The 13,904-nt window shown below is 35.3% G+C and overlaps 1 protein-coding gene across 6 annotated transcripts in view; it reads left to right on the top strand.

Annotated features, from left to right (window-relative positions):
• LYST (lysosomal trafficking regulator) overlaps nt 1-13,904 on the top strand; it is a 216,110-nt gene that overhangs the window by 44,087 nt on the left and 158,119 nt on the right. For all 6 annotated transcript variants that reach the window (XM_021677344.2, XM_021677341.2, XM_021677345.2 and 3 more), the window contains exons 2-3: nt 2,063-2,152; nt 5,294-5,492. In XM_021677344.2, the coding sequence (XP_021533019.2) occupies nt 5,301-5,492 (192 nt within the window). In that variant the 5' untranslated portion in view covers nt 2,063-2,152; nt 5,294-5,300. The remainder of the gene's footprint in view (nt 1-2,062; nt 2,153-5,293; nt 5,493-13,904) is intronic.

Genomic DNA, 13,904 nt, shown 5'->3' with positions numbered 1-13,904 from the left:
GACACCTAGAGTGATACACAATGATAAAAATTAGAATACAGGTATGTATAAAGAGTGATGGTAAACTCAAGGAAGACACATGGCTGTGCTGGTGGTTAGAATGATGATCTTGGATAAAATGAAACTCCATGGATATCCAAGTGAGGCTTTGTAAAATACAGAGATAAAGAAGCTATGCCAGTTTAAGAGCATTAAAGAAATCCCTCAGCTTGGCCTAGAAATTGTCCCTCGATAAGAGAAACACAGATTTAGCTGAATAGCTGGCAGCTTTCACTTCTTATGGCCATGCTGATTAGTTGGAATCATTTTAGCATTGCAAGATAGATTGCTCTACCTTGTGGTAGTACAAGCTGGAGGGTGGTAGTAGTCAAAGCAACTCATATAATACCATCTTTAGGATTACAATCTGACTCATAATTTCCCTTCCATAATTTTATTTTATTTTTTTCCTTTCCATAATTTTAGAGTTAAAAATATCTGCATGAGCCAGGTGCAGTGGCTCACATCTGTAATCCTAGCACTTTTGGGAGGCTGAGGCAGGTGAATCACCTGAGGTCAGGAGTTTGAGATCAGCCTGGCCAATGTGGTGAAACTCTGTCTCTGTTAAAAATACAGAATAGCCAGGCGTGGTGCTGGGCACCTGTAATCCCAGCTACTTGGGAGGCTGAGGCAGGAGAGTTGCTTGAACCTGTTGGTGAGGGGGTGCGTAGGTTGCAGTGAGCCAAGATCGTGTCACTTCACTCCAGCCTGGGCGAAAAAGTGAAACACCATCTCATATATCTGCACGATATTGATTAGCTCAGGAAGCAGCAGGAGCAAGTATGGAAGGTGTATTAAGACTCCATTCCAGGGCTGTTCCACTTGGTTGAGCAGTTAATATACTGCTTGCTTTCTGGTGTCCTGCCAGAGGAATGACTGTGCTTTGATAGCTGTGTGCCCTGCTGTGGAGCTGCACCCATCAGGAAGCGATTTTTTTCCTAATTTACACGAAGCCCTGTGTAGTCTAAGACAGCTGTTTTCTTCCTGGTTTTTCTTCAAGTGCCTAGAATAATGTATGGTTGGCATAGAACTGGTTGGCAAGCTGAAAGAAGCTTAAGACAGTTTTCCAGATTTGAGCATTTTAAATTAAAAAAAATCACTCTGGGGCAGGTACAGTGGCTCATGCCTGTAATCCCAGCACTTTGAGTGGCCAAAGCAGGCAAATCACTTGAGCTCATGATTCAAGACTAGCCTAGGGAACACAGGGAGACCCCGTCTCATTTTTTTTTTTTTTTTGGAAATAAAAAAAATTAAAAATGCCCAGTCTGATTTAAAACCTTGTAATTCAAAATATCTTTGTATTTGCCTCATAACTATAAGGAAACATTTTTCATGCTTCTTCCTGGTAAAAACTATAGAGAAGAGGAGAGCCGTAACTAAAGAGAAACATCTTGTTGCTATCTCAGAAATAGAAATTTATCCTTTAGTCTTCTAGAAATCTATCCTTTAGTCTTCTAGAAATCACCTTTATTATATTGCACACAAAATACTAATTCATTTAAAAACTTCAATAAAGATATGAAGTTATATGAGGTTTGGTGATGGTTAATAAATTGATGTTTGGTTTTAGTATTGTCTAAGTTCCTATCTATCCTCAAATACCTTTCATCCTAACAGGACAGTAATGGCTGTACCTAGGAACTTTGAGTTGAAGACCTTTTTTTCTTGATAGTATTTAGATACTCCACAACCTCCTAGATTCTAGTGTGAAGAAGACTAGTCTAATTATTTTTTGCAGTTAACTTGTGATTTACCTGGAGGTATTAGTTAAGAACAGGAAGAGGAAAAGTAGAGAGCTTTACTGAGTTGCTTTTTCAGATCACTATGTTCCAAGATTCCCTCTCAAGAGGAATTCTTGAAGTAGGCATTTTTTTTAATGTGCTCTTAAAGATTTAAAAATTTCATTGGTTGTTTCATGCATCATATATGAAGACTGGCCACTGATTATGTCACAACTTTATTTGTTCAAATTATTTGTGGTTTACTATTGTAATTAATATGTTTGTCTTTTTTTTTTTTGTAGGTGAAGCTTTATTCTAAGAGTATTTGTTTCATCTAGTTTATGAGCCCAAATGATATAGACTCTAAATGTTACAGCAGTGGTGAAAGACTGGTAAGTATATAATGTAATAAATATTAACCATCAGCATACTTGATTTTGAAGGCTTGAAACTACAAAATTATGTGACATTCATTAAACCTCAAAGTTAAAACCACTAAACTTTTCTTAGTAGAGATGGATGTATAGTTTGTGGTTTATTCATACAATGGTATATTGCATAATAGTTTAATGGAATGAACATATAACATTCAGAGGAAAAAGCAAAGTTACAAAAAGATACATAGAGTATACTATTTATATCTTATATCTGGTTGTTGGCTATAACCTCTTGTTATATATTCTTTGTTTCTGAGTACTTTAAATATTAGAAAAAATTTAAGGAAAATACCATGCAATCATCTTTTCAGTTGACACTCAAAATGACTGAAAGTCATTCAATTGAATTCAATATTTCTGTTAGGAAAAGGTGAATACTTCCTAATGTACAAGGCAAAAATGTCCCCATCACCACAACTGATGTTGTTCTGTTAGTGCAAACTAATACAATTAGATAGAATAATGGAAATTGCATGAATATTGGATAAGATAATTCAGAATTTTTGTTGTTTATAGATTATAGAGTATTATATCTGGGAAATTCAAAATAATAAGCTCAGAAAGAAGTTTAGACATATGATTAGTATATCAGAATAAATCCACTTCCTATGTGCCTATTATATACCAGTTTTAAATCCTAGAATATATAATGGGAAAAAAATCCCATTCATCACAATGGCAGAAATATAAAGCACCTTGGAGTAAACCTAACAAGAAATATGTAAAACCTACCCTATGAAATTAACAGCAATTTCTACTTTAAGGAAATAAGTAAATGTGCAAGTAGTGTAAGAGTGTTCATTGTAGTTTTGTTTATCATAATAAGCTAGAAATAATCTATTCAAAATAAGAGATCGGCTACATAGTAAACTATAATATAATTCAATATATGTAACATTTACATGTAGCTATTAAAGAGTGAGAGAATAGATCATGTATGTAATCTAGCCTATTCGCATAAACATGTATATAATGTACATTTTTAAATCAGGAAAAAACATACATTTCTGCTTAGATTATAATCCTTTTTACTTACATGGCATCTTGTGTTTTTAGAAAGAAAGATTAAAATATTTCTTCATTAACTGTCATATCTAAAAATTTTTATTGATTTCCATTATCTTAATTTCTAGAAGATAGACTTAATTATTCCCATCATTTTTAAGTTTTTCACATTTTTAATATTTCTAAAGTTGCAGTGTGTTTTGCAATGGTTAGTGTCTTGTAAGCACTTGTGAAGTAGTTGACCTGGCCTGCACATGAGTGCACTTGGTCATAGACTTTCACATTGTCAGCGCTTCAGGAGACTTCTATGCATTGCTGGTACTATACCTGTTGAGTTTTAAATGTTTTCCTGGTTTTCTGAAACTTTCTACTGATACCATCTGATAAGATCAAGAAAGCATCAACATATAAACTTAAAGAATGACATTAGTAGCTTTGAAGGGAAATCTTGGAAACAGTAGTGCAGTACTCTTAAATGCTGTGTCATGAATGTTTCTGATGGCCCAGAAGGTGATATTGTAGGGAAATTTTATGTGATAAGAAACATTGTGTCATAGTTTAATTCTTTTTTAGTGGTGTGCTAAATAATTAGTTACCTTAAAATTATTAACAGATTTAGTGAAATATATTAAAGTTGGATAAATATGAACTGAATATAAATTAGGTTATTGGACTTATTGAATAATTTTACTTGATGAAAGCATATAAAGAACCAATATTAATACATAATAGAAGTTATTGCTGCATTTTAGAATAATGAGAGATGTATTTTATACTTTTTGTCTTCTTTCTAATGTTCAAAAATATTGAACATAATGATGTTTGTTATACTAAGAGACAGTTACTGTAATACTTAGAATTCTAATGAAATCAGAAGATTAAAACCATGAGGTTCCAGAATGAACAGGAACTAAGGTAGTATTAGGAATTTCTCTGGTATTTCCCTTTCATGTTTATCTACTTCTCTTTGTATCCTGTTGGTTTATTTTTACCTAGTTGGCTTCTTCTGACCCTCAGCTACCTCATATTGACTACCACAGCCCCATCTCTATGTGATCTTTCAGCACATCAACTATACCCCTTTAGTTTAAATTCCCAAGAGAGAGAAAGAAAACCTGATTAGTCCAGTTCCTCCTTGCAAGCCACACTATGCAAGTCAAATCTTTTGATGAGCATGGATTGTAGCTGAATTGGGACCCAGAGCCTAACTGCCTCTTGGCAAGGGGCATAGTCATATGCCCACTGCCCTCTCCGCAGGTACTGTGGGGAGCGCTTCCTCCTGAAGCGGGTGAAGGGAGGTGAGGCAATACATGTCTTATTTAACTTAACATCTCTAAGTTAAACATTTTTTATAGGTTACTGGATACCTCAAAATTGCTTTTAGTCCAAAGATGAAACTATTTTGAAACTCTTTGGGGATTTTGTTGTTCATGGTTTTTCCCTTCTGAAAATTTGTACATTTTTCTCTATATTTATATTCCTCCATTCTGTTTGCTGTACCTTATTTTCCTTAATCTTAAAATGTCACGTTTACCCTTTATTTGATTCAAATATGTCATAAGAAGTGAAGTGGCATAACTTTAGCTGTTAGAATTATTCAGTTTTTATTCACCTGATTGGAAATTCTTTTTGTTAACTGAACTTTGGTGTTTGGGGAGGATGGGTCAGTAATTGTGGGCTCTATCAGCTGAAAAATGGTTTATATTTTTAAAGTACCCATTTATCCATTATAAAACATGTAAAGCAAGAACATTTTATAAGTAATGGGTTTATTTTTATTCTATTTAAGAAAGAAAGTCTTCTCTCTTAAAAAGAGGAAATGTCTTCTGTCCAGGTGCTGTCACTTACCCAGTCTCAGCTATGCTCACATATTTCAAACCTGGTACTCATTTCTGCTGTGGCAGGAATTGTTTAAGAAGCACCTGACTAGGTCAGAACAAAGCCTGAAAATATTATAGGGTTAAGTACCAATTCCCAGTAATTTTAAGCCAATCTTCAGTTAGAAACAAACAACAAAAACACATAGTTTTAAAAGTAAATTTGTGTTTGTTTTCCTAATCTTTTTTTTTTTTTGTAATATTTATTTTATAGCTCTGTCATGAGCACCGACAGTAACTCATTGGCACGTGAATTTCTGACCGATGTCAACCGGCTTTGCAATGCAGTGGTCCAGAGGGTCGAGATCAGGGAGGAAGAAGAAGAGGAGACGCACATGGCAACCCTTGGACAGTACCTTGTCCATGGTCGAGGATTTCTGTTACTTACCAAGCTAAATTCTATCATTGATCAGGTAACATTTTTGTATCAAATACTTATTTTCATTAGTATGTGATAGTTAACTATAGCTACATGGTTTTGGATTATATAGTTTCTGAAGTCTCCTTGAGATCAATCCAATGTTTTACATTATCCAATTATCACAAAATCCAATCTTTCACATTATTCCACCAAAAAAAAGCAGACCTATTTATAACAATATTGTTTATTTGGATACTTTCAAAATGTCTGATATATCTTAGAATTATGAATGGCCATAAGAACTAAATGGTTTCATATATACTATGCTTTTTATCCTAGTATCAGTGAGATAACTGTGGTTGTTAGTAGAGATATAAGATATAATCTTATATCCTTGTGTCTTATGTCAGAAACATGATGAATTTGCATTTTCAATAAATATCAAATATGTTTTTGAAAAATTTTTGGAGGTTGCTAATTCTGGAGTGAAAGCAGAGAGTCCTTTTATGTGAACTTATAATTACTGAGTCCTTTAGCTTGTATACATCTAGTGTTTCAAACATTGTTGTTTTTCGCTTAAAGTATGGTATGACCGTATGGCTTTGCTGTTTTCCTGCTATAGAATTAACAGAGTTTTAAAACTAGTTGAGACAGATGTTTTCATCTAACCTTCTGTGACAGATGAGAAAACAGATCCAGAAACATTAGGTACTCACATAAATTAATTTTAAGGCCAAATGTGATTTATTTCTTTATTTCATTTTAGTAGAAAATGAATAATTATTTTGTAAATGAAAAACTCTACAATCTGCTTTCAGGGAACTAATTAATATAGTTAGTTGAAAAAATAATAAATTGTTTATAACACGAATATGATGGATATTTTTAACGCTTTGAATGTTATGAGCTTTAGATGTAAAATTGGCCATCATTAAATAACATTTCTTTGCTATGAAAGCATTTTGCTAATAAATACACATATTGAGTAAATATGGAGACTTAAACAGTACCTCTGTTTTCACTATAAGTAAAGGAATCTAGCAAATACAAATTAGGAAGCATTTATTCTCTGTGGTATCCACTTGTCATGGAATTTTTCAGGACATTTGTAGGTCTATGGTTTTTTCTGAGACAGAGTCTCACTCAGTCACCCAGGCTGGAGTGCAGTGGTGTGATCTCAGCTTACTACATCCTCCGCCTCCAGGTTCAAGCGATTCTCGTGTCTCAGCCACCTAAGTAGCTGGGACTACAATTTAATCCCAATCAAAATAATAATAACAGCATTATTGAGGTATAATTTACATATCATAAAATTCACCCATTTTATGTGTACAATTCAGTGGCTTTTAGTGTAATCACAGATATGTGCATCTATCACCCCAGTTAATTTTAGAATATTTTCATCACCTCCAAAAGAAATTCCATACCCTTTTGCTGTCATTTCCCTATCCCTTCCATCCTCTTATCTCTAAGCAACCACCGCTCTACTTTCTATCTCTCTCGATTTTATGCTTTCTCATTTATGTCATAAAATATCTTTTGATGTATTCTTTTTTTTGTTTTTGAGACGGAGTTTTGCTCTTGTTACCCAGGCTGGAGTGCGTTCTTTTCATAACAGTAGCAATAATTTTTCTTATAGGAATATTTTACCAGTCTGTACTGTCAGTCATTCTAAGAGAATATGAAGTAGTTTCTCATTGTAGTTTTAATTCACATTCCTCTAACAACTAATGATGTTGAGCATTTTTTCATGTGCTTATTGGCCATTTGCATATCTTTTTTTGTGAATGTCTGTTTAAAAGTTTTGCACCATTTTTAAGGTCAGGTTATTTATTTCTCATCAGTTGTAGCAGTTCTTTATGTATTCTGGCTACAAGTCTGTTGGATTACAAATGCAGTATTTTATTTGTATATATGGTGAAGAGAATACTTTATCTTTTAAGTCACAAAATATATTTTAAGGTATTCAATGACTAAAATTATTTAGATCATAAATTAAATAATATTTTTCCTCTGGTAATATTTTTTAATCCCTTCATTCCACCTAGTCACTTTTTGGAATATCTGTAGGAATAATAGTAGGAACAGTAGAAGTGCCTTTGGAGTGAAAATAAATAGCCATTTAAAACATAGGACTTTATCAAAGTTTAATTATTTCAATTAGGAAATGGAGAATGAATGTTTGAGTTTTTAAGGGGAATTAATTGAATGAGATTTTATCATTTAAGATGAAATCATAACACTAGACACACAGTTGTATGTTTTAGGAGGAAATTTAGTTTTGTTTTTCAATCTCTGCTTCTCATGAATAGGAGCACTTCTTGAGTACTCTGGGGTGATTTAAGCCTTTGCCCATCCACTGTAGTCCTTTTGCTTTATTAATATTTATTTATTTTGAGACAGAGTCTCACTCTTTCACCCAGGCTGGAGTGCAGTGTCACAATCTTGGTTTACTGTAACCTCAGCCTCCAGGGTTCAAGAGATTGTCATGTCTCAGCCACCTAAGTAGCTGGGATTAGAGGCATGCACTACCATGCCCAGGCTAATTTCTTTTAATATTTTTAGTAGAGACAGGGTTTTGCCATGTTGGCCATGCTAATCTCAAAGTCCTGGCCCCAAGTGATCCGCCTACCTCAGCCTTCCAAATTGTTAGGATTACAGGTGTGAGCCACTGTGCCCAGCCTATTAATAGACATTTAATATAAATAACTAAATAGACTTTTTATTGAGGTATAATTTACATACAGTAAATGCACAGATATTTTGTATATAGTTAGATGAATATTGACAAATACACTTCACATCAGTAGTCCCAATCCTTTGGGAGACCAAAGTAGGTAGATCACTTGAGGCCAGGAGTTTGAGAGCAGGCTGGGCAATATGGCAAAATCCCATCTCTACAAAAAATACAAAAATTAGCCAGGTGTGGTAGTGTGTGCCTATAGTCCCAACTACTTGGGAGGCTGAGGTGAGAGGATTGCTTGAGCCTGGGGGGATCGAGGCTGCAGTTAGCTATGATTGTGCCACTGCACTCCAGCCTGGGTGACGGAGTGAAACCCTGTCTTAAAAAACAAAACAAAATCCAAATATATACACCTGTATCATTACCACCCAGATCATTGTTTAGAATATTTCCACCACCTTAGAAAGTCCCTTCCCTTCACTTACTGCAAAGCCACCACTGTTGTGATTTTTAGCATCCAAGTGTAGTTTTGGAATCATGTAGTATGTACTCTCATGTCTCTGAAATTCATCCATGTTGTTGCATGATTCAGTAGTTCACTACTTTTTTATTTCTGATTAGTATTTCATTGTAAGGGTATACTGTAATTTGTTTAATCATTCACTTGCTGTTTAATCATTTGAGTTGTATGCGTTTGGCTATTATGAATAAAGTTGCTTTGAACATTCCTATAAAAGTATTTGGGTATGTTTTCATTTCTTCTGGGTTAATATCTAGGCATACAATTTGTGGGCAAAGGGTAGTGTTTGTTTAATTTTGTGAGAAACTGCCAAACTCTTTTGCAAAGTAGTTCTATCATTTTTCATTCTCACCAGCAGTGTATGAGAATTCCAGTTCTATATCCTCTCTAATATTTGATATTGCCAGTATTTTTAGTGTTAGTCATTCTAAGTGAATATGAAGCAGTATCTCATTGTAGGTTTAATTTGCATTTCTCTGGCAATTAATGATGTTGAGCACTTTTTCATGTGCTTATTAGTCATTTGTATATCTTCCTTTGTGAAGATCTGTTTAAGGTTTTGTGCCATTTTTGAGGTCAGATGACTTGCTTATTATCCAATTGTAGTAGTTCTTTATGTATTCCAGATACAAGTCTTTGTTGGCTTGCCTTTTCATTTCTTAACAGTGTCTTTAGAAAATCAGATTTTTTTTCTTTTGTAAATAGCACTTTTTTGTGTCCTAAAGAAACTTTGTCTTATAACCCCCGGCTTGCAAAGATACTCTCCTACTTTTTTTTCCTAAAAGCTTTCTAGTTATTGCTTTTCTTTTTAGGTTTGTGATCCATTTTGAATTAATATTTGTGTATGGTGTGAGGTAGGTGTTACAGTTCCTTTCCACCTCCGCCCAATATATAGTTATCCAGTTGTTCGAGCAACATTTCTTCTTAAAAGTCTGTTCTTTCACCATTGAATAACCTTGGCACCTTTGTTGAAAATCAATTAACCATATATTTATGGATCTCTTTCTAGACTGTATTGTGTTCCACTGATCTTTCATGTAGCTTTTTTACCAGTACCCTGTCTAGATTACTGTAGCTTTTATAAAAATGTTTGGAAATTAGGTGTTGTAAGTTCTCTAATTTTGTTCTTGTTTTTAAAGAAAGTTTGGCCATTCTAGATCCTTCAATATTCCATATAAATTTTAGAATCAATTTGTTATTTCTACAAAAAATACATACTAGGATTTCAGTTGGGATGGTATTAAATCTATAAATCAATTTAGAGAGAATTGACACTTAACAATGTTGAGTTTTCTAACCCATGAACATGGTATAAAACTCTATGTCTTCTTTAGTTTCTCTGCACTATTAAGTGGTTTTCATTATAGAAATCTTGCATATTGTTTGGCTAAATGTATTCTAAATATTTTATTCTTTTTTGATGCTATTATAAATGGTATTTAAAATTTTTTATTTTTCCTGTTGTTTGTTTCTCATAGAAATACAATTGCTTTTTGTATGTTGACCTTGTATCCTGTGGCCTCTGCTAAATTCATTTATTAGATTTTGAAACTTTTCTGTAGATACCTTAGGATTTTGTATGTCGTCTGTGAGTAATGACAGTTTTACTTTTTTCCCAGTTTGTATGCCTTTTATTTTGCTTTCTTGACTTTTGCACTGGCGTCTAGTACAAAGGCATATGGCATTAGTGAAAGTCGACATCCTGGTTTAGTGTCTGACCTAAGGAAAAGCATGAGGTATTTCACCATTAAATGTGATATGAACTCTCAGTTTTTCTTAGATGGCTTTTATCAGAATGAGGGAATTTTCTTCCATTCTCAGTTCATTGAGAGTTTTTATACTGAATGGATATTGAATTTTGTCAAGTGCCTTTTCTGCATCTGTTGAGACTATCATATGATTTTTCTTTTTGTTCTGTAATGTAGATGAGTTATCTTGATAGTTTTTAAATGTTTGCATTCCTGGGATAAACTCCATTTTGTTCATAATTTGCTATACACAGAAATTTTAATCTGTTTATTCTTAGGGAAAAATACTCTGTTTAAATATCGAAAACATTCTTTTTAATGGTTAAAGATGACAAACTTGAAGTTTATACAAGTTTTTTAAAAGAAACTTTGCTCAGTGTAAAAAGCAACAATTATATTTGAGTTTTTTGTTTCTTTTTCTTTTTCTTCTTCTTTTTTTTTGAGACAGAGTCTTACTCTGTCACCCAGTCTGGAGTGTAACAGCATGATCTCAGCTCACCGCAACCTCTGCCTCCCGTGTTCAAGAGATTCTCCTGCCTCGCTCCCCCAAGTAGCTGGTATTATAGTTGCACGCCACTACGCCTGGCTAATTTTTGTATTTTTAGTAGAGATGAGGCTTCACCATGTTGGCCAGGCTGGTCTCGAACTCTTGACCTCTGGTGATCCACCCACCTTAGCCTCCCAAAGTGCTAGGATTACAGACGTGAGCCACCATGCCCGCCCAGGAATTATTATCTTTGCTTTTAATCTCAGCATTCATATCAACTAGATGAGTGTCTTTAGTTGGTCACTTAATTGCTCCAGAACACAGTATCCTCATCAGTAACATAAGTGCATTCAGCTGGATGCAAAAGCTGCAAGAAGTCACATAACAACATGCTGGTCACATTCTATTGGTCAAAGTTAGTCACAAGGCCAGCTCAGATTTAAGGGATGGGGAAATAGACTCTATCACTTGATAGGAGGAACTGCAATTAATTTGTGGCTGTGTTTAACCTACCATAGTCTCTTCTCTGGCCAAAATTATTATTATTCCTCCTACACTCACTCCCCTCTAGGCCTCTTAAAGTATTATTCCATCATGGCATCAAGCTTGAAGTTGATGATCTCATGGTATGCATCAGTTCTGGATACACATGAGGCTTTCACATGTAGTAATTTTGTTGAAGCTCTTCTTGATTGAGAAACTTGTGAATTAGACAGATTATCTGCTCCCCATATACGCTAAATACAATGAGATAGGAACAAGTTTATTGCAATAAGGAAAGGGACAGGAGAGGAACATAGGGATCTCTTGGCCATGGCAGTCCTGGAATCCAGTCAGCACATGTTTTCATGGCGCCTGTTCTAGGGGCTGTGAATGTTTTTCTTCGGTGGTAGTGGTTCCCCAATCCATTTTTCTCCAGGACTCTTGGTTCCACCCCATGAGGTGTCTTCTCCTTTCTATAAGAGATAGCCCATAATATACAGCTTTCTCCCTGCTTCCTGCCTGTTGAAGAGTGGGGGCCTACAGGCCTCTTTTCATTTTGTACTGTATCCTATCCCTTTTGGGCCAAGCTATTAGTATTTTTAATAATACAACTTTCTTTAAAATGTTGTGAGTTTCTTGTGATTCTTAATGGGATTCACTCTATGCCTCAAAAGCCACATCTATAATAGTCTTTGAGACAGCCCTCTCTGCTTTGTGTAGAACAATCCCCTGAAGATTCCTAGTAGTACTTTTGTCTAGGTGATGGGGCCTACTAGGTACCACCTAAGTCTTTCTGGAGTCTTAACAAAGAGTATTGTGGCCATTTAATAACCACTCTTTGCTTGCAGGGGAGGTGGGGCAGAATGGGGGCTGGCTGAGCAAACTACAGTCTGCAGGCCAATCCTGTTGCCATTGACTTGTTTTTGTACAGTGTACAAGCTAAGAATAGTTTTTTATTTTTAAAGGGTTGTTAAACAGAAGAATATGCAACAGAAACCATATATGGCTCACTAAGTCCAAAATACTTACTATCTGGCCCTTTACATATAAAGGTTGCAATTCCTGGTCTAATTCAAGAAAAACTGTTAGCATAATGTTTATCACTGGGAAAAACAGTACATATCACATTATTATCCAGACTCACCAAAAACATTTGACAGGCTGGGCACAGTGGCTCACGCCTGTAATCCCAACACTTTAGGAGGCTGAGGCGGGTAGATCACAAGGTCAGGAGTTCGAGACCATCCTGGCCAATATGGTGAAACCCTGTCTCTACTAAAATACAAAAATTAGCTGGACGTGGTGGTGTGTGCTTGTAGTTCCAGCTACTTGGGAGGCTGAGGCCAAAGAATCGCTTGAACCCAGGAGGCAGAGGTTGCAGTGAGCTGAGATTGTGCCACTGCACTCCAGCCTGGGCAATAGAGCGAGACTCTGTCTCACACACACACGCACACAAAAACGAAAAAAATCATTTGACAAAAGGTCTAAAAACAAGCATAGAATAGAGGACTTTTTTCATATACAATAGAATATGAAAAGAAGAATAGAAAACAGAGTCTCAAAAAAAAAAAAAAGACTCTCACCCAGGCTGGAGTGCATTGGCGTGATCTCAGCTCTCTGCAACCTCTGCCTCCCAGGCTCAAGCAATCCTCCCACCTCAGCCTCCCAAGTAGCTGGTACTACAGGCATGCACCACTATACTCAACTTATTTTTGTATTTTTTGTACAGATGGGGTTTCACCGTGTTGCCCAGACTGGTTTCAGTCTCAAGCAATCCACCTGCCTTGGCCTCCCAAAGTGCTGGAATTATAGGCATTAGCCACCATGCCCAGACACCAATAATATTTTTAATAAGTTCTACATCAGACCAATACAAGCATAATCCTTTATTGCTATTTCCATTTGATATTATGTTTTAAATACATGTAGTGGTAAAGTGGAATATGAAAGTAATGGTAGCTAAATGTGGGAAAGATGGAGAAATAAAAATACTATTTTTAAAGTAATGTGAATAGAAAAATGTAAAAACTCATCCAGAAAACTATTCAACAGTTATAGAGTTTAAGGCAGATATTTTTTTAAGCTGTAGCCATATAGCTAGAAAAGAAAAGGAAAGAAAAAGGTCCTATTTGTAGTACTAATGTAGAAACTTTCATGTATGTGTATATATACATATATTAGAAATAATTATATAAAATTCTGATAGAAGAAATAAAGGACTTAAATAGTCCATACACATATATTCCTGCTTATGCATGGAAGATCAAATTTAATTAGATTTAATGTAATACAAAAATACCTATTAGGTATTAGGCTGGGTTTGGTGGCTCACCCCTGTAATCCTAGCACTTTGGGAGGGAAAGGCAGACAGATTGCTTGAGTCCAGGAGTTCAAGACCAGCCTAGGCAACATGGTATAACCCCATGTCTACAAAAAAACACAAAAATTAGCCAGGTATGGTGGCACATGCCTGTAGTCCCAGCTACTTGGGAGGCTGGGGCAGGAGGATCACTTGAGCCTGGGTGGTGGAGGTTGCAGTGAGC

This window comes from Aotus nancymaae, unplaced genomic scaffold (assembly GCF_030222135.1).
Source record: "Aotus nancymaae isolate 86718 unplaced genomic scaffold, 86718_ANA_hifiasm-v0.15.2.pri h1tg000032l_0, whole genome shotgun sequence".
In the NCBI taxonomy this organism is placed as follows: Eukaryota; Metazoa; Chordata; class Mammalia; order Primates; family Aotidae; genus Aotus; species Aotus nancymaae.
The sequence above is the reverse complement of the archived record's forward strand: the minus strand, read 5'-3'. Positions and strand labels throughout refer to the sequence as shown.